The following is a 22252-nucleotide window of genomic DNA, read 5'->3' as shown; positions in this document are numbered from 1 at the left end:
TATTTATTAGTTGAGACGATTTATTATTCATTTTCTATTAATAGTTATGAATAAGAAGCTTTTTGACTATGCTTTACTAAATTATTTATTATAAAATGAGAAAATATAAAGAAATCAACCTCATTATGCTTGTTAGCCACGAGATAATAAGATTCTAAGCAAAAACTATAATCATAGTTTCCTATTATTCTGGAAATTAATAATAAAAAAATTAAACATAAAATGGTAAAGTTAAGAGTTAAAGTTACATGAATCCTTTTCTGCAGTTCAATTCACAGCCAGAAAGATACAATAGAATTAAATGATCTTTAGAAATAAAGGACGTTCCAACAAAATATATAGATGTTGCCATTATTTGTTTCCCGAATAATTTTAAAATCGTTGAGATTGTACTTCTAATAATTTATCAATACTTATTTATAAAGCTCAACAAAAGAAATTATCTGGTTTAATTTAAGGCTCGTTCGATAGTATTTCTGCTTTCTTGTATAAGAGTTTCTACAAAATTTCTGGCTTTGTTTCTCCTTTGACTTCTTATAGAGGGTTTTTTGAAGAAGTATCTAAATCATATTTTTCTCAAAACTCTTCTAGCCAAACAAAACACTTCTACAAATTCATTCAAATAGATTTTACCTTTTAGTCTCAAAAGCAAATTTTGACTTGTTGGAAGGTTTGCCAAACGGCCCTTATTCGATACTCCACAACTATTTTTGAAATTTGTTGAAAGTCTTGACTAGATGGGTATAATTGTCATTTTAAGTACATCTAGACAACATCGGGCAGTACAACAAATCTATCGTAAGTAGTGAAATGTAATCTACGGTTATATATGTCATTTTCATGCCATAACGTAGGGTTTAACATAAAACTACAATTTATTAGAAGAACTAACGAAATGAACACCACAAGTATATGGTATTTTACGCGCAACTCTTTGTATGTATTGATTATCCGTGTGTGCCAAAGCCAAAAAGGCTCTTTGTTTTCTTCTCCACACACATTAAAAAGGACCGAATTGTGGATTATTATGCATCAATGTCTCGTTATCTCAGCTCTTCCCGTCGGAATCCCATCGTTTTACGGCAAACAAAGTCAATATTCCCTCGGCCTTATAAGTTTCCGGCTTAGTGGCACCTCTACTTTCTCTTCACTTTTCGCCTCAAAAATTTAAGGTCTTTCTCCTTTTCAATCTGTTTGAGATATTGGATTTGTTTCTTTGATCAAAATTTTTAGTGTTCTTGCAAGTTCAGTTCATTTTGCTTTTGCTGTAAAAAGAAGGAAATCAAGAAAAAGGAAATTATGGTGTCTAGTTCATTATTTTCTTACATTTGTGATACATTACAGATAATTCTGTCCTGTTTCTTGATTGTTTTGGCATAAGTTGCTTATTTTAAGCAAATACAATAAAGAGTATTCTGGGCTTTAAATTTTGATCTGTGTAATTTCCAAATTCTGTACAAGATTGATGTGATCATGTCTACATATAGATTATATGCCTATCTGTGTGATTTGAGTATGATTTGAATCTTTGCAGATAAAGAATTGTGCCAATGGGGCATTTATCGTCGATGTTCAATGGATTAGCAAGGACCCTTTCGACCAAGAAAATGAAGAGCTTGAAGAACAATTGTGGAAATTCTGATGCTAAAGAGACTGTTGAATCTATGATAAAAAATGCAAAAAAGAATGACCTGATACTAAGATCGTCAGGCATTATCAACGTCATCGGGTCGAAAAATTTTGCTTCTGTTTTCTCAAAGAGAGGGCAGAAAGGTGTGAATCAAGATTGCTGCATCGTTTGGGAGGTATATTTAACTACGAAAATGTGGCTTTCTTTGAGGTTTCTTTGTGATAAATAGGTTGTTTAATTTACTGTTGTAGGATTTTGGATGCCAAGAAGAGATGATATTCTGCGGGATATTTGATGGACACGGTCCGTGGGGACATTTTGTGGCGAAGAGAGTTAGAGAGTCGTTGCCATCGTCTCTTCTTTGTAACTGGCAAGAAACGCTTGTTGAAGCTTCACTTGATCCAGATTTCGATATGGAATCAGATAAAAAGCTTCATAAATTCAATATATGGAAGCATTCCTACTTGAAGACGTGTGCTGCTGTAGATCAGGATTTGGAACACCACCGGAAAATTGATTCATTCTACAGCGGAACCACTGCTTTGACAATTGTTAAGCAGGTGATAAAAGTTGCTTATTTTTTCGCTTTACATTATGATTAGCGAATCCATGGACGAGTAGTTGCAGTATCGACTATGTACTGCAAACGAGTTGTCAAGGTCATTGTTCGTGTAGTTGCATTTTTTTCATGCTAGAAATCTTAAGTTCATAGGGAACAACACGAAGCACACTGTATTCGCTGGTGCATTACAAAATTTAGGCACTGTCAAATGTAAGAACATCACGGCATTTGCCAAAGTGAATAAGTCTGAAGTTAAATGCCTTTAATGGAATATGGAATGTGCCTTTGGTAGGAGCAAAGAGTTTAGTTAAGTGGTCATCAAAGAGAGAGTTGACCAGTTTACGAGCTGATGATTGAATGGTTGCTATCCCGGATGCTTATCTGCATTCTGCAAGTGAAGAAATTTGATTTTCAGTTTCGAGGATCTAGACACATGTAGATTAGATGGAAATATAGCATGTAAGATCCAAGGCATCAAATGTACTTGGAGCCCATCTGACAGAACTTTTGAAAAGTCAAAATCTGTTTATGAGACTAAAAGAAAGTGGTTTTGAACTTGGAGGGATAATCTAAAAGTACTTTGTTTAACTAAAAAGGTTTTTAAAGGAAGTTGACATGAGGTAGTTTTCACTGGAACCTTTTCTACAAGAAGCAAAGCCCTGTCAAACAGACCCTTAATTATAATTCGTTACAATCTCTAACCATTCCTGTACATGCACAAGTATTTCAATACTTTAGCCCACTAATTTAGTGTAAAGCTTCTTTACATGAAAGTTGCCTTTGATTCTCATGTGGTTGGGTAGAATTTCCTATCATTATAGTCTCGCGTAAAGGAATTAATAAGGACGGCCAGATTTCTCTGATTATCGTCTTTCTCTGCATATTTTCAGTATTAGTATACTAATTATAAGCTGGCACATTCGCTAGTATTTCCAGTTTATACAATTGCATCAAGATCAGCATATTTTGCATTTCGTCCTAAATCATGATGTTCTTCCAGGGTGAGCTTATTTTCATAGCAAATGTTGGTGACTCTCGTGCTGTATTGGCCACCACTTCTGATGGTGGAAACTTGGTACCGGTTCAGCTTACTGTCGACTTCAAGCCTAATCTGCCTCGTGAGTCTCTCTCCGTCTCCCTAACTCTCTCTGTGTCTATTCCAATGTCTAACCATTATACGACTCTGCTAAATATATGAACAGAGGAGGCTGAGCGGATAACTCAGTGCAATGGCCGGGTATTCTGTCTGGATGATGAGCCCGGGGTTCATAGAGTGTGGTTGCCAGACGAAGAATCTCCTGGACTAGCAATGTCTAGAGCGTTTGGGGACTATTGTGTTAAGAATTTTGGACTTATTTCCGTCCCTGAAGTGACACAGAGACATATAACGAGTAAAGATCAGTTTGTCGTGCTGGCAACAGATGGGGTATGTATACCTTGTTAACCAATCTGGATTGCTTTAGCTGCCTGACTTTACTATTTACATTTTTTAGCTATATAGTCGAATACTTTATCAATAATAAACTATTCTTTCGTGTGAAGGTGTGGGACGTTGTATCGAACCAAGAAGCCCTACAAATAGTATCGACAACTCCGGACAGGGGAAAATCGGCTAAGCATCTGGTAGAGTGTGCTGTCCGTGCATGGAAGAAAAAGAGAAGGGGAATAGCTATAGATGATATATCAGCCATTGTACTCTTCTTTCATTCTTCTCCCTCGTGTGAACAAAGTAACTCTGTATCTACACCAAAATAATTCTATCAAAAAGTTAAAATAATTGCTGACTCGACTTTTCTTCTTCTTGATTATATCCATACTGAAGTAAAGGGGTGATCGAATACAAGAAAGGGACAAGAAAGGATTCATGTAATGGATTCTAAATCCATTGATACAATATTTTAAATTTCAATTTCGCAAGGAAGACTACCCTTCTCTTATATATAGCCCTGCACTTGTAAAATCACACTGAAGAGCACGACAAAATACGAAAGACGGGTTTGTTGGAAAGTCTGATTCTTGTTAGAAGAGTGCATAACTTTTTTACACACCATAAGGTAGAGAACTCATGGAAATTGTTAAAATCAAAACACAAAACTAAACGTAAAATGTGTTGGAAGAATACAACGGATTGTATTAAATTGTATATCAACAAAAATTAAATAAAATGGACTATAGTTAACATATAAGTGTTTTAAAAGTTACCCTTGTAGCGTGCTTTAAAAAAATCCTTTTGATCTTTGATCTCCCTGATTCCACCTTCAAGCCTCCTTGTTTGATTTTCTTAGTTCTCCTTCAAACTTTTTGGCCTTTTCCAGTGTTCTTCAAAAACTCAAAAATAACTGTAGAGATTTTTCTTTTTGTGTCTGGGCACAAGAATTTTATTTTTCATATATTAATTAAGGGGAATTTACACAAATGCCACTAAAATTGAAAATGCAAAAAAAATTTGGACATTCACCAATTTCTTCCAAGAATGTCAATTTTTCCCTACAAAATGTCCACTTTACCCTTTAACACCTTTTTGGAGCAATAAATGCTTGATTTGAATGCAATTAATGTTATGATGTGATTAATTTATTTTTGGTTTAAATTTAATATTGAAGATATGATATTATATTGTATAATAAGATTTTTTTTGATTAAAAAAGGGGTGAAATCTTTACAAAATACACACACACATATGAATTGAAAGAGCTTCTTCTTCATCATCTCCACTCCATCATCAACAAGGAAACAAGGAAAGCCATTGACAAATTTGAAAAGTGAGGTAGTAGAAAAAAGTTCATTTCATGTCATAGTTGACTACTTTAAATGTTCAATACAATATGATCATATTTAAATGAACCCTTTCAATCTCTTATTCATTGATGTAGTTAATTTTTGGTATATTTTAGAAAGAAAAATTATACCAATATTATATAGAAAATGTGAAGTATTCCATATATAATTCAACATTTAATGAAGCATTAAGTGATACCTTGTTCATTTCTAAAAAGATACAGTGATATTGTAGTTCAGAATTTATTATGGCCTTTACCGTTTTCAATAAATTTGTCAAACAGTGAAGCACATGGAATTTATCTTTCTCGAAAGTTATGGCAGTAGAACTGTCGAGCAGTATCTTGGAAACTGTTGGGTTAGACATTTTAACTGTCGAACTCGACATTTACTGATTGTCGGGATAGAAAATGTAATTGTCGATTTCGACACCTGAAAACTGATAATCTTTTATATCTTTGGTAGTACATGGATGTAAGTATTTTCGCGTGCCAATTTGATGTTATGAAATGTCGACATATGAATGTGCAGAATTCTCACTTTTGCAGTCCCAATATTTCAGGTATGAGTCATGATTTCAGATTCATCGTGTCGCATAGAGGAAACTTCGTTCACTCAGATGATGAATGGAAGTGGAGAGGAGACAAAACCACTTCCATTTTAGTGTCAAGAAGTATTACCGTAACAGAACTTGTGTTATGATTGAAGGAGAAACTTGGTATCGTTGAATCCCGCAATGCAATCCAATTGAAGTTCAAAGTCCCGAACTTGAATCTACCTCCGGCAGAGATACGCGACGATGAGGATCTACAGTGGTACGTATCTGTTCATAAGGAAACTGCACTCTGCATCACATATTTGGTATCCGAGCTCCCGATTGTTGGTATGGCAACAGACGCAAACTGTGAAGGGAACTTGTTCGGCCCAACGGAATGTCCACTGAATGTACAACATGACGAGATGAATCATCAGCACAGTGTGTCGCAAACCGAACCACCCGAACCTCCAATTGAGCATATAGAGGCTGCAGCATCGGTCGAAACTTAGAGAACCCATTACATGGTACAGATCGTGCTATTATTGATGAAATAGACGAGACAATGTCATCAAATTCCAGACGTTCGTGCACAGATGAGTGGATTACAGCTGCAAATACATCGGTTCTCGCCGAGAAGCAAAATATTCTTTACCAAGAAACAGTTGTACTCGAAGCTTCATGTACTTGCTTTGCAAGAGAAGTTCCAATCCCGGGTAAGCAGGTCAAGCTTGAAAATGTTAACAGTTGTCTGTGTGGATGATAATTGCAAGTGGATGCTACGTGCTTCTACTGTCAAGCAATCTGCAATCTTCATGATCCGTAAGTTCGTTGCAATTTACACATGTTCCCTTGATTTTCGTCGTAACGCACATCGGCATGCCACTAGTGCTGTAATTGCGGAGCACATTTTGGGAAAATTGGATACTCCATACCGATCATAATCACCTACTCATATTGCACGTGATATGGAACGTGAGTTTGGTGTAAAAATTAGTTATAGCAAAGCACGTAGGGGGAAGCTCCATGCCTTAAATATGCTACATGGTACACCAAGGGACAGTTTTCAGAAATTATCTTCGTACTGTCACGTCGTAGGAGAAAGTAACCCGGGGACCGTTACCCACATCGAAGTTGATTCTTGTAATAGGTTTCGTTACTTCTTCGTAGCTTTTGGTGCAAGCATTCGTGGATACATGCAGTACTTGAGACCCGTTATTTGTGTTGATGACAGTCACTTGAAAGGTCCATACAAAGGTAGACTCCTAGTGGCAACTGCCCAAGATGGTAACAAACAGATTTATCCGTTGGCATGGGGGATCGTAGATGCTGAAACCAATAAATCGTGGAAGTGGTTTTTGTCAAACTTGAAAGACCTTATAGGGGATTCCGAAGAACTCGTGTTCGTTTCAGACAGGAAAAAGAGTATTCAGAAAGCTATTTCTCAGTTGTTTCCGTCGTCTCGGCATGGTTGTTGTATATGGCATATGGAAAAGAACCTAATACACCGGTATAACAACGCAAGCCTATTATTTCTATTCAAACGAGCTGCTACAACTTTTCGGGTCGAGGACTTCGAACGACTCATGGGACAGATTCGTAGAGTGAGCGAAAGAGCGCACAGGTACTTAGAGCGAGCGGGATATTCATTTTGGTCCAGAGCACTATTTATTGGACACCGTTACAATATTATGACAAACAACAATGCAGAGTCGTTGAACTCGATGTTGAGAGAAGCCGGGTCGTTACCGATAACTTGCTTGGTTGAACACATTTGGAGTACTATGCAGAAGTTGATTTACGAACGTCGAGCAAATGTAGAAGAATGCAGTACCTTATTGACACCAAGGATGGAGAACGAGCTACGGACGACTTTTGAAAATGGAATTAGGCTTCGAGCCCATGTCCTAACAAACAACTTGACGCAGGTTTGAATATCCAACGACACGGACATAGTTGACTTGTCCGAAGAAACCTGCACATGTCGTGAATTCCAACTAAACCGTATGCCATGTGTTCATGCAAGTCGTGCTGCTTGCTTTAGAGGGAAGACGTTGTACGAGCTTTGCTCCCGTTATTATTCATCAGACTACTGGAAGGGTGCGTACAACGAAACTATATATCCTGTTCCGAGGGAAGTGGATTGGGTTGTTCCGAGCTTAATTACATGTACTCCTATTTTCCCACCACTCGTACGTCATCCTCCAGGTAGACCACCAACCCGCCGTAAGCGTTCTAGGTATGAGTATGCATGGTCTACCAGAAAATGTACCCACTGTGGTAGAGTTGGTCATAATCAGACCATGTGTTCAAATCCCCGTGTATCACATGCTCCTTAAAGATTTGCAGGTTAATAGACGTTGTATGTTAATTATTCCGTACTACATCGAACATTATGAAGTTATGATTTACAGTTTGTGATCATTAATGTTCTTGCATGTTGCGCATTCTGTTGTGCACATAAAAATTTCACTCTCTGTCCAGCACGTAGTAAACATCCCGCCCAGTTCAAATGTCGGTCCCGATAGATGTGTTACTTATTCTCGACAGTTGACGGAATCTTGCACTGCACTCACGGTCTGCGTCACACATACATGTTGTGACCTCTAAACACGAGAACGGAAAATGTTTGATACTGCACATATATTTTTTTTTCCATTTCGAAACGCAATCTTCTATCCCCCTACAGATTTACTATCATTAGCATCATCTTAAATCGAAATTAAAGGTAGTGCAAAATGCAATCTTGAATCCCTAAGAAATGTACAATCATTTGCGTCATCGTAAATCATGGATTAAAGTTAGTCCATGATACACACCTTTCACAATAGCCGTTTTACATACTGCAAAATAGATAACCATTTTTGTACATATCATCCTTACTGCCCGATAGTTGACATGTCGTACCCGACAGATAGTCTCAGTAATTCTCGACAGTCCGACTGGAAAACTCAAAAAACATGACACGAATTGCATCTTAGGGACATGTTCACGTAGACTTTTTGGTATTGTCTTAACTAAAGTCATCCCTACAAAATACCTTACTATACAGTACTTATTCACTACATTCCATGGGTGTCACTTTAGTCGTCGTCCACAACTGAACCACCGTCCCCGCTATCCTCACCTGACTCGTCGGAAGAGATGATAATTACCGCATTTGGGGGATCGTACGCCATCCAGTCGTCCTCATCTTCGGAATCCCCCTCGTATCCGGCATCCAGCTCGAAATCCTCATTGAGGACTCCATTCGGTGATTGCGCACCCTCGTTGGAAACAACTTCTAAGTGGGGAAAAGGAACAAGGGAAATGGCTCCCCTCCAAATACGAGGGTTAACTTCCTCCTCATCTGACGAAATATAAATTGGAAAAAGTGGAGATGAACCAAGAACTGGCAGTGGCTCGTTCATGTTCAATGGTTCGTTGCTTCCTGTGGAAGAACTCATTACGTGAACGTATAGTAGTACTGAAGGAATGATAAGTGTCTGTGAGAAGGTGAATGGGTGACAATGGTCTTGAAGGAACTTGTTTGTAAGTGAGAATGAAGTCCCACAATATTTATAAGCTAATTGAAGGGGAAACAATTATGGTCTCCATCTACCCAACCACCAAGTCCAATCTCCTTGTAAATTTGAAATGCACTTGGTGTGATGGTTGAATAAGTGAAGTGTACCTTTATCCCCCATTTCCCCATACTTAGTATAATGTTAAACACTCTTTAATCATGCGCACAATTAAGGAAATGTCCATATCTGCAACAAACAACTGCTCAATCAAATTGCTACTTTTAATTTGCCATGGTTGTAATGGTATAGTTTCTCACACGTACGGGTCATCATCGCAACACACATGGAAGACGAACAACGAAATAATTATTTTTACTCAATTCATTGATTTATGAATTACTTTTACCGTGGTTGTCATGCTCTTGATACTTGTAACGACTCATCTTCTCGTTGCATCTCATGTATGTGCCTTAATGCCTTACTTTGAGAATTTATCATAATAATATCGTCCCATATTAAAGTTATAGTGAAGACTAGATATAATTAGAACAACAGATAAGTACATACATAAGCACGCAACGAAAAATATGCGCACATACCTGCACATGTATTTAAAGCATATTATGACAGTGTTTACATCATATTATGTCCACTACATAAATTTATCAAATATAACATTCACTAAAACATTCACTATTTAACATAAGCAACACGGGTGTAAGAAGCGTAACACAAATTAAAAAATCTTAAAGACTCGAAGTATATTATTACATCTATAATAAGATTGGATCGAATATCAACAATATCAACAAAACAGTATTTACAAAGCATTTTGGGAAATTGACATGTTGCATACGCTTGTTCCCCTCCTCCAAAAGAAAATAAGCGTACACAATATGTCCAACAAAAACATATACCGAACAACAAAATGAACCTGACTGATACAATCAACAAAGTTAAAATATCAGACACAATTCATAAACACTACAACTACCGATCAGCCAAGCAACATAAAATATGAGGAATCTGTCCATCCGTCACCACCTCCACCAAATCGCTGACAGGGTATTACCAACTACAACACCACCGTCGTGCTGTCCCGACAGTTCATACTCCTTTTACTTATTTGTTTGCTTCGCCGCCCTTGTATACGGAGTCCTGGCCGCAGGAGCTGGATGTCGCACCCATGCCGAGCGCCGACTCGTCGTAGGAACTCCGTGTCCTGGTTCGGCTACACTGGCGAGAAGAGGGACTTCAGCGAGATCGCCTACGAGAATTCAAAAGGAGGGGGGAGTTAGTGACCATAAATGCCCTTCACGTATCATACGTAACATATAATAAGTGATGTAGAGAATGAACTTACCATCACCATCAGTAACATCGCAACCCTATAAGTCGGCATCGTTGCTCGAGGCCGCATGTGAGGGCTCCATGGCTCCTCCATTTGATATTACAACACATATGTAACTACATATGTGTTCGACGTTTACAGTTTGAAGATAATGGAAGCGTACAGGAAGAAAGAAAATGAGAAAAATAATTCCCATGTTACCGTTCAAATCCGGGACGGCAAAGATCGGCTCGATCTGTCCTCCACCTAATTGGACACTACAATCACACCACAGGAATATGTTATTGCATTTTCATGAAGTCAGAATGGAAGTAGATGCCATCGAATATAGTAGGGAAAATCGTAGCACATGACAACGTACCTATCTGTTCGTCGGTTGCTACGGGCAGTGGGTCGTATACGTTGTCCGGACGAGCCGCGATGTCTCCTCCATCTGTTGATGAGAACATGAAAACTGTGTGAATACATTAGGTTTCCCAACTTCCACAACATACAAAGTCCGTCAAATAACAAGTTTCAATGCGCTCATAAATAACCCATGTACCTTGTACATGTGCAGTTCCTGTATCTGCTCGCATGTCTCGCTCGTCCGGGGAAGGCTCCATTTCTCCTCCATGTATTTCTAACTCGCAATTGTCGTATGGAAAAAAATGTGAGCTACAGGTGCATGTGCTACTATCGAACATAGGTGAAAAATATAAACCAAACGGTTTATGTATTGAACATTCATACCTTGTGGAATACTACCTGAAACTCCAACCTCGGTATCGGCGGGCATCGCGGCTGCAACGGGGGTCGGAGCAGGTGGGGCCACGAGGGTAGCAAAGAAAGCTCCGAGTTTTTTACATTCGGATGTCACGTGCTGTTCGATTTCAAGCTTGACGGTGCGAAGTCGCATTTCAAAGAGAATTCTTTGGTCGAACAACAGCTCTTCCACCTCCTCTTTGGTGAGGCCTGATCTGGATGTGCCAACTGGCCGTGTCTCCATCGTCGGCCCTCGCACTGGAGAAGAAACATGGGTCACTGGAGGTGTGAAAGACGCACCTGTCTGCCCTCTACAAGTATCCGCATCGACGCTGGATCGCTCACTGGCGCCCTCGCCACTCTCCTCGGTATCAACACCTTCATTTCGAGGCGTCTCATCCTCACCACTTCCTCCATTGGAGACTCCATCATCGGATTCCTGCCTCACCAACTGGCTGCCACTTCCACTACCTCCGTGTGATGCATTAAAATGCGGCCCCACAACATTCCTGGCAATCTCATCCAGCACGGGCACCGGAGGATCATCGTACGGCACAAGAGTGGAGAAATACTGCTGTTCCGCCTCAACATCGGTGGGACGAAGTGTGGCATAGACATGCAACTGCAATGTACGGTTATACATTAGAAACGAAAAGTTTCAGGAATGACACGAAACGTGAATAACAAAAGTAACACATGTGGTATCCATACCCGCACGTTCTTGAAGAATGCATCGTACGTACGATGCTGTGGTTGTTTTCGTGCGGACCACCTAAGCAATCGTGGCATTCGTTCCCCAACTCTCTGACCAAAACGTTCCCCAATCTCAGGAACTGCCTCGTATGCCCAAACCTGTTCCATCAAGACAAACAGATATAAAATAACTGAGATGGTACGCACGATGCTACATGACGGCAAACAAATAAAGCATGATATGCTACTATTTAAAACTTGTGTACCTGCATGGCAATGGGAAAGCCATGAATAGTGTATGTAACCTCCTTCTCTTGCCTCCTCTTCGCCTTCAGGAATTTCTTTGCCTAGAAACCCCGGAATCCGTGCAACAAACGTCGATAGCCAACTCTACCCTAAGGGTAGGCAAAAAAGATATCTACGTTGTCGACAATAAATAGTGTACGCAAATCAATTTCGACGTTATTATCAGGGGCATTGAAAACTCCTTCAACTATTAGCACGAGCCCTAGCTTGTAGCGATCGGCTCGGGTCGTCGAAGGTCGGGCAATAGTAGTTTGGAGTTGTGCCAACGATATCTTCTCCATGGATTTGTAGTACCTCTCCTTCAGCCTTCTCCTCTCCAGTACTCGATCGAACTCATCACCCTCCGGGAATACACCGCATCTTAGCCCCGTCACAAGGGTGTATTCCTGTAGATCGAATCTCATCATGTTGCCTTGCACATTGAACCAGAGCTCGTTAACCTTGTCAGTGCGAATGGTTCTGAACACGAGCTGCTGGATGAGCTGGGCAGAGAATTGAATCTCTACAACCTCGACCAGATACCCAAAGGGGGAGTTTCGAAACTCGTCGCGCTGTCGGTCATCGAAAAGGTCCATCACTGTCTTCACATACTTCAAGTTGCTCCTCTGCGAAATGTGGGCCCGCAACCTTGCCTCCTCTGGAATACAATGATCAAACTCCATCAGTCCTGTGTCCTGCAAGATGCATTTATAAAACTCACTGGGGTTACTGGATAAACTTAAAGATATTGTATCATAAATAGCAATTTAATGAAACACACTAATGCATGGACACACTCAACTGTCGAGAAAAACTGACTACAACCGTCGGTACCGACAGATGATCTGTTGAGATCTGTCGATACCGACAGTTGATGTCCAAACATGCAAGAAGGTTGGCCTAACTATCGAGAAAACCTGAGCTCTACTGTCGGGAACGACAGTTCAGTGGGAGGCATTGAACTTCTAAATCATTGCTAAATCACTTCCAATTACGTAAAATCTCTCTAAGATAACTATGTGGGTCGTCAAAAGCTATCCATTCATATATAGAATACTGGATTTTATAGCCATCACAAAACAAACTGTTCAGAAATAAAGCAACTAACAAAAAAATAAAGGAAAATACATAAATGAATGCAAGCACTTTTTCACAAAACTAATATCATTCCATCATCCAACCGAATTCACAAATACTAGAAGCAAATCACGAAACGTCGCCAGACTCCAAATAATTTCATGTACAATACAACACTCAGATAATACATGATTTTAAATCAATTCATCAAACACAAGATGAGTAGGTCATCTAACTAATCTTGATTTTAGTAAAAAGTAAAATATTGAAACATTACAGAACTCAAAATTTCAACATAACTAAGAAAACATAAACGATATGGCTTTGAGCTTCACCTTCTTCAACAACATAAATTATGTATCCGAAATCACAGATTCACAATTCTCATTTGAATGCCAAATTGCCAATTAAATGAGAACATAAATCATAACTCATAGAAGTCATAAATATAAAATTACAGCAAAACCAAAACACAATTTTCAAATTGTTATAAAACAAGACTGGGCTTGACAAACTCAAAATTGCACCTCAAACTCAACAAAACCAATCACTTCAAAGTAAACTAAAGTAAGCAACATTTTATTCCTTCAATGAGAATTAAGAATCCATCAAAACCCCCTTTGCAAACGCCACTTCAAATTCTCCACTTACACAATATAGAAATTATAGCTTCTTATTATAGTATGCATCCATCTTTCCTAACAAAACATGTAGTATTCTTGGAGTATATGGTTTCAAATGATGGGTTAGTATTGGACACAACAAAAATCGAAACGATAAATCAGTGGCCACTGTCAACGACAGTTATGGAAGTTTTCAATTTTCATTGTCATGCTTTCTTTTACAGGAGATTTATATCACATTTCAGTACCATCATGGAATCTATTATGAATTTATTAAGACAGGGAGATTTCATTGGAGCCTTCAAGCAGATGAATCATTTCGGTTGATTAAATAAAAACTAACTTTCATTCCGATTCTGGTACTATCTGATTGTATGCAACCTTTTGAGCAACAATGTGATGCTTTGAAAGTTGATATTAGTACAGTTCTTAGTAAGATTGGTCGACCTATGGCTCATTTCAATGAAAAGTTCTTAGGCCTTAAGTCTCGATATAATATCTTTGATATGGTGTTTTATGCTATAATCCAATCAATTCAACATTGACTCACTATTTGTTTTAGAAAGAGTTGGTTTATATACTGATTATGATGCCCTTAAACACCTTAGTACTCAAGATAAGGTGTCACTCGACATGTAACTTGTATTGCATACATGCAGCAGATTACTTTCATGATTAAACACAAGGCATATTGAACAAGACGATAGATGCATTGAGCAGATGTCAATCTCTCTTGATGGAATTACGAGTAGAGGTACTAGATTTTGAGACCTTTTGTGACTTATACGCTACTGATCCATATTTTCCAGTAATTATCCAGAAGTTATAGGAGGGTGCACAGTCAAATTTTGTGTGGGTTGACTATTTTATCTTCAAAGGAAATCAAATGTGCATTTCAAAAAGCAATCTGCACCTTATAATTGTTCAAGAATTGCATAATGAAAGAAATGTGGATCTTGATTGTATATTACAACTTATGGCTGCATCCTACTATTGGCCAACAAAGAGGAACAAAACATAAAGATTTGTTAAACGTTGTTGTACATTTTATCTTTCAAAGAAAATGCTAATAATGCTGGGTTGTACACGTTGTTACCTATCCCAACCAAACCTCGGACTGATGTGAGTATGGATATCGTTTTGCGCCTTCCTCGAATTCAGCAGGGCTTTAATTTTATCTTTGTAATGGTGGGTTATTTTTCAAAAATGATATGCTCATCCCTTGTAAGAAGACAACAGATGCATTCAATATGGCAGTGTTGTATTTTTGTGAGGTATATTTGTTACACAGACTTCCTACATCTATTGTATCTAACAAGGATACCCATTTTCTTAGTGGCTTTTGGAAGAGTCTATGGAGTCCGGTGAATACTCGATTGAATTTCAATAGTGCTTACCATTCTCAGACAGATAGTCAAACTGAAATGGTTAATTGTTCATTGGGAGATTTGTTGAGTTCCTTGATTGGTCAGTTAATTAAGTTGTGTGGTCGGTTAGTCAATCAAGTCGTGGGATCAAAAAATAATTTAGGCAGAATTTGCTAATAACCATGTTATGAACCAAATTGCCAATTAAATGAGAACATAAATCATAACTCGTAGAAGTCATAAATATAAAATTACAGCAAAACCAAAACACAATTTTCAAATTGTTATAAAACAAGACTGGGCTGGACAAACTCAAAACTGCACCTCAAACTCAACAAAACCAATCACTTCAAAGTAAACCAAAGTAAGCAACATTTTATTCCTTCAATGAGAATTAAGAATCCATCAAAACCCCCTTTGCAAACGCCACTTCAAATTCTCCACTTACACAATATAGAAATTATAGCTTCTTATTATAGTATGCATCCATACAACTGAACTCATTAATGCACACATGAACACATGAACACACGTTAAGAAATCACAAAATTTTATGGAATCCTTGTTCAATTATTTGTTCAACATTAATATTATCATATAACAAAATATATATCTAGCTTCAATAAGAACAAAAAATATGTTGAATAAAGTATCGCACCCACTATTCAACAAAGAGTCGCACCCACTATTCAAAAAATATCGAACACAATGCTTCACAGGGAGGGGAAAACAAACGTGTTAAACTCAATAAAAAAAATCAGAAATAACCATTCAGAATAAACAATCAATGGACGGCCATCTTAAACCCTACATCTCATTTTACATACTGCGAAAGTGTAAAACTGCAAAATTTCCCGGTTCTCAAAATGCACTATACAAAAGATGGGTGGATGGGTAGATGCCTATGAAAAAAGTGGGAAGTCAGAAGATGGATAGATTTACCTTCGCCTTTGTTCGGTTTCTCTGGCAGTCGCAAGGGAGAAGACAGCCTTCGATGTTGTGCTCAGCTTTGGGCGATTCGACTGACAATGGGAGTGATTTCGACGTTGACGATCGTCGTCCAAGGCTGGGAGTGAGGTCGGCAATTGCAGAGAGAGGGTTGGCGATTGCAGAGAGAGGGTCGGTGATTTCGGTGAGAGGCGCTTCAACTTTTGGCTTTCTCTTCCTTCATTTTGCTTTTTTTTCTTTGTTTTACTTCTCCTCACACCTCCTCCCTGACACAATTCTGTCTAGTCAAATCTACAATTAATGCAAAACCTGTAAGGCATTACATTTATGCAGAGGGGTAAATTAGTCCAAAACTTTCATAAATTGCCATATTTGTAATGTCAGAAAAAGGATGACATTTGTGTAACTAAAAATCAAGATTTTGACATGTGGTGTAATTTCCACTTTAATAATTAAACCCATAAGAGAATGTACGTGTCTCCATATATGGGTTTGATTCACAAGACTTTCAATCCCAAAAGAACTCTATCTTTTGATTGGATAAAAGTCTTCAACAAAAAAGGAATCTTTTTTGTATTTATCCAAATCATAACCACCATATCTAAATGTCAGGTGCTTGGCACATGCTTAACACATCTTGGTTTAATTTATTTATATATATTTCTACAGTTAATAATAAATTATAACTCTTATAACTTATTCCGATTCTTAATTTTTGAAGCCACTGAAGGGACCAAATGGGCCCAATTAAATCAAGCTCCAATAAATTAATCTTGACCCAATCAACTCTTGATCAGTTTAGATAATTTATTAATCAAGTTCTATTCCACTAAAAAAACGTGATTGCACTCTTAATTTAATTGAAATTACTGAAGTTACAATAATTATATCCTCTGACAAATTGCTCTTACGTATTACCCCCGTTAATCACGTTGAATATTTGGAACTGGGTGAAATGATCAAAATGCCCATTTTCCAAATAAACATTAAATCTTCAATCCCATTTTCTATTTGACAGTTCCATGTAATCACATCACAATATTAATTCAACAATCATGTCGAATTACTGAGCTGAGATTTAACTGTTCATTAGAAAATCTCTCGAGGTCATGATCATGCCTATTATATAGGTTATGGATTCCATATTGCGAATATATGTTCTCTAATTATTTCACTTTAATTCCCAAGGCATCGAGATTTCTATTAGTAATTTAATCTCACTCATTGATACCTCAAAAACCTTCAAGTTAGTAATCAAAGTTCATTATTTGTTTAGGATTAAGGTACTACGTACAATAGTCAAGTGAAATTAAATTCAAGTGGTCAATTCCATAAATTAATTTCACGTGGTCCAGTCAAATACATTCCAAAATGTACAATCAATTTTATTGCTAAAGTCAAGATCAACTTTAAATAAAATTGAGATAATCTTATCAAAATAAAGTGTTCGTCTTTATTTACCAATTGTGGACAATAAACTTCAAATTGAATTATAAATCAAATCTTTTTGTGTTTAACAACTTAAACACTTAATTTATAATATCAAGTCGATCCATGAACAAAATGCAAACACAATTTATTGGAAAAACAAATTATTATCTTTTATTTCAAAATGTCACGAGTACAATAAATTTATTCGAAGGGCTACAATTAAACTAACAATTCTCCCACTAGCCCTAGAGTAAATGAGACATGTTAAATAAACCCACATTTTCAGTATGTCCCTCAAAGCTCCTAGTAGGTAAGCTCTTGGTAAAGGGATTAGCAAGATTTTCTGCAGATGCTATCTTGCACACTGTCATATCTCCTCGTTGAACGATTTCCCTAACTAGGTGATCTTTTCGTTTAATGTGTTTCCACGTTGATGGCTTTTTGGTTCTTTTGCATTTGCCACCGCTCCACTATTATCACAGTACAAAATAATAGGACGCGATGCTGAAGGAACCACCTCAAGGTCTAGTAAAACTTTCTTAGTGGAGTCAGCGATACAAGATTGCTTGACACTCCTCCATATAACGGCACCGCCACCCAATGTGAAAACTGATCTTGATGTGGACTTGTGAAAGTCCCTATCAGCTTGAAATCAGAATCAGTATAACCCATAGGAACCAAATCTGGAGCTGAATAAACCTACATATAATCTCTAGTTCTACGAAGGTACTTGAGTATATGCTTAACAGCAGTCCAGTGCTCAGGTCCTGGGTTCGACTAATATCTACTAACTATTCCAACAGTATAACAAATATTAGGTTGTGTACATAACATCGCATACATGAGACTTCCTACAATTGAGGCATAAGGAACCTGTTTCATGTATTCCACTTCACCAGAAGTTTTAGGACAATGCTCCCTCGACAAGTGAATTCCATGTCTAAAAGGTATTTGAGCTTTCTTGGAGTTTTGCATAGAAAACCTGACCAGTATTTTGTCTATGTATGAAGCTTGGGAAAGAGCAATCTTCCTGTTCTTCCTATCCCGAAGGATTTGGATACCTTGAACATAATTGGTATCTCCTAAATCTTTCATATCAAACTGTTGTGCCAACCAGTTTCTGACTGACGTCAATGCTCCAATATCATTCCCAATGAGCAAAATGTCATCGACATACAATATGAGAAAAATGATCTTGTTGTCTTTAATACGCTTATAGACACAAGGCTCATCAAGATTTTGATCAAAACCACAAGTCTTAATTGTTTGATCAAACCTGATGTTCCAAGATCTAGACGCCTGCTTTAGTCCATAAATAGACTTCTTCAGCTTGCATACTTTATGCTCTTGACCTTTTTGAATAAAACCTTCTAGCTACATCATATATATGCTTTTGTCAAGGTTTCCATTAAGGAATGCAGTCTTGACATCCATTTGCCATACCTCATAATCAAAATGAGCTGTAATGGATAAGAGGATTTTTATAGACTTAAGTATGGCCACAGGCGAGAAGGTTTCTTCATAATTAATACCTTCTCGTTGGGTGAAACCCTTAGCAACTAGTCTAGCTTTAAAGGTCTCCACCTTTCCATCTACTCCTCTTTTCCTCTTGTTGACCCATTTGCATTCTATGGGTTTTATCCCATTTGGTGCATTTACAAGATTCCAGATTGAGTTGGTGTACATGAATTTCATTTCTGAATCCATAGCATTCCTCTATTGGTCAGCATCTGTATCCTCCATAGCTTCTTTGAATGAGATGAGATCTTTTTCTTGCTCAGTAGAGACTGTCTCGAAAGACTCTCCATAGAGTAAGTATCTGGATGGTAACCGAGTGATTCTCCCAATACGTTGAAGCCGTCGAGGTTCTTGGTTGATTGGAACTTGTAACTGTCCTATGACTTCTTCTCCTATATCATCACCATGTGGTGATGTAACAGTTGGGACTTCATCCTCTGTCACTTTCTGTCTCGGCACTTTAACGGGTATGGGAGGTGGGATCTCCATTTGTCTCCCACTATGCCTAGAGACTATTGGTGAAGTAGGTATGAATTCCTCTTGAGTAGGTTCATTACGGGTCTCTAGACTACATGAGCTTGGAATGTTTTCTCTCATTTCATCCAAAAGAACCTTGCTCTTGGATTCATGTTCTTCTATGTACTTGTCCTCTAAGAAGGTTGCATTTGTGCTCACAAATACCTTCTTGTTCTGAGGACTATAGAAGTAATATCCTCTCGTTCCTTTAGGATACCCTACAAATATACATATTTCCGATCTTGATTCTATCTTATCCATCTTTCCCTTTAGCACGTGTGTTGGACATCTCCATATCCGAATATGTCTTAGATTAGGCTTACGCCCATTCCACAACTCCAAGGGTGTTTTAGGAACAGACTTAGATGGAATCATATACAATAAGTATATTGCTGTTCGTAAAGCATATCCCCAAAAAGATGTTATGGGAGTTAAGAAGCCTAGCATAGATCTGACCATGTTCAACAATGTCCTATTTCTCCTTTTTGAGACACCATTTTGCTGGGGTGTACCTAGTGCACTCAGTTGGGAATCCTATTCTCTAATAAGTATGTTTTGAAGTCATGGGATAAATACTCCCCACCTCAATTTGATCGAAGTGTTTTAATGGTTTTACTTAATTGCTTTTCTACCTCAGTCCTGAATTCCTTAAACTTTTCAAAGAGCTTTAGACTTGTGAGCCACTAAGTATACATAATAGCATCTTGAGTAATCATCAGTGAAAGTGATGAAGTACTCATACCCACCTCTAGCTTGGACACTAATTGGTCCACATACATCAGAGTGCACTAATTCCAAAACTTCCTTGGCCCTATACCCTTTCGATGTAAAGGATCTCTTGGTCATTTTGCCTTCCAAACAAGATTCACATGTCGGAAGAGATTCCACCTTTAATTCACTCAAAGGACCATCTTTTACTAGTCTTTGGATTCTATTAAGGTTAATATGACCAAGTCTAAGGTGCCACAAGAAAGTTTCATTAGTGGGAGACAATCTCATGCGTTTGTTAGAAGCTTTAACATTATTTATAGAGCCACCAGCACAATTTAAAACTTACAAATTGTTAACCAATTGTCCATGACAAATAAGAGATTTATTCAATTTAATGTCTAGCGCAAACCGTGCAAAAATAATTGAATATCCATACTCAAATAAACAAGCCATGGAACTTAAATTTTGTTTAGCGTCTGGATCAAAATAACAATTTTCTAAATGCAAATGTTTATTGTGCTAAAAAAATTAGAAAAAATGATCATACGACTCTAGCAGACACCAGTTTTCCACTACAACTTCTAAGAGTAAACTCCCCTTCACTGAGCTCCTTGGTTACCTGGAACCCCTGAAAGGAATTGCAAATGTGATTAGTGGCTCTAGAATCTACTATCCAGGTATCTATAGAATCAACCACTAAACAGGACTCAATGTAAGATAATATACTATTACCTGGCTTTTTGCGAGCTAGGTATTCCGGACAGTTCCTCTTCCAGTGACCCTTCTGTCCACAGTGAAAGCATTTTCCCTTGGATTTTTCATTCGTCTTTGCTTTCTTAGCTTGTGGCTGTAGGCCCTTCTTGTTTGACTTCTTCCTCTTATTGCCTTATTTGCCTGTTGACTTGGAAGAGGATGGTCGATTAGAAGAAACAGCATGGGCTTAACCACTTTTAGTATTTAAAATAGCATCTGCACTTTGGAGCTCCTTCATCAGCTCGGTCAGGGACATATTAAGCTTGTTCATGTTATAACTAACCTTGAATTGTGAGAACATCTCAGGGAGAGTCTCTAAAGCCATGTTAGCCTGCATCTCCGATTGGATTTCAGCCCCTAAAACCTTAGCCACGTTAAACTGAGTGATCAATGCAAGCATATGATCTCTCACGTCCCTGATTTCATGCGCATGTTCATAATAGACCTAATAGCAGCCTGACGACCTTGGTGGCCAAACATTTCCTGAAGACTTACCATAATTTGAGCTGTAGTGTCCATGTTCTGATGTTTTTGCTGCAACACATTCGACGTGGAAGCGGTAATGTAGCAGCGGGCCATCTCATCAAATTGAACCCACTTCTTGTATGCAACCCTCTGTTCAACCGTAGACTCCACAGTCGGCTCATTAGGACAGGGTTCAGTCAGCACAAATTTATGCTTCTCAGCAGTGAGAACAATCATTAAGTTACGTTTCCATCAATGTAATTATCTCCTACTAGTTGGTTCTTGCTTAGGATGGATGACAGTGTAAGATTCGATATTTTTCTGAAATAAAATAATAGTATCAATATTAAGCTTACAAATGATAATTATCTTTTCATATATGATGCATGAAAAATGCACAAGTAGACCCAATACTACCTTAATATGATGACAACCGAAAACCTCAAAATCTTAAACATACCTCTCTATAGGAAAAGATAATGTGATTTACGACTAGGCTGGGACCCTCCCACTAAATTTAATATATTCTAGCATCTCGTGCAATATTGATTTTAGTATCATTTGAATTTTGGCCATCAATGAAACCATTTGGATATTCTTTAGGAAGTCCTCATGATATCTTTGATTTAAGTGTACAATCCCATATATTGATGATTTTTCAATCCCAAATTTAATTACGTTTACCTATAGGGCAATCACAATTAATTTGTATTAAAAATCCATCACCTAAATGGGCCCAATCAAGTAACCAAAACAGTG

The 22252-nt window shown here is 37.9% G+C and overlaps 1 protein-coding gene across 1 annotated transcript; it reads left to right on the top strand.

Moving 5' to 3' along the window:
* The first annotated feature begins 890 nt into the window (after positions 1-890).
* On the top strand, positions 891-3990 carry LOC111389917 (probable protein phosphatase 2C 34). The gene is made up of 6 exons (XM_023014906.1): positions 891-1172; positions 1535-1805; positions 1882-2190; positions 3193-3310; positions 3395-3618; positions 3735-3990. Exons 2-6 carry the CDS (start codon positions 1551-1553, stop codon positions 3945-3947), a joined length of 1119 nt encoding a protein of 372 aa, XP_022870674.1. The 5' UTR covers positions 891-1172; positions 1535-1550; the 3' UTR covers positions 3948-3990.
* The last annotated feature ends 18262 nt before the right edge of the window (positions 3991-22252 follow it).

This window comes from Olea europaea, chromosome 3, assembly GCF_002742605.1.
Source record: "Olea europaea var. sylvestris chromosome 3, O_europaea_v1, whole genome shotgun sequence".
In the NCBI taxonomy this organism is placed as follows: Eukaryota; Viridiplantae; Streptophyta; class Magnoliopsida; order Lamiales; family Oleaceae; genus Olea; species Olea europaea.
This window is presented reverse-complemented; position numbering and strand designations above follow the sequence as displayed.

Excerpts from the sequence above, each read along its gene's own strand:
- LOC111389917 (XM_023014906.1), top strand. The coding sequence starts at position 1,551 with ATGGGGCATTTATCGTCGATGTTCAATGGATTAGCAAGGACCCTTTCG. Across the intron at positions 1,806-1,881 it reads ATTGCTGCATCGTTTGGGAG|GATTTTGGATGCCAAGAAGA; the intron begins GTATATTTAACT and ends TTACTGTTGTAG. Across the intron at positions 3,619-3,734 it reads TCGTGCTGGCAACAGATGGG|GTGTGGGACGTTGTATCGAA; the intron begins GTATGTATACCT and ends TTTCGTGTGAAG.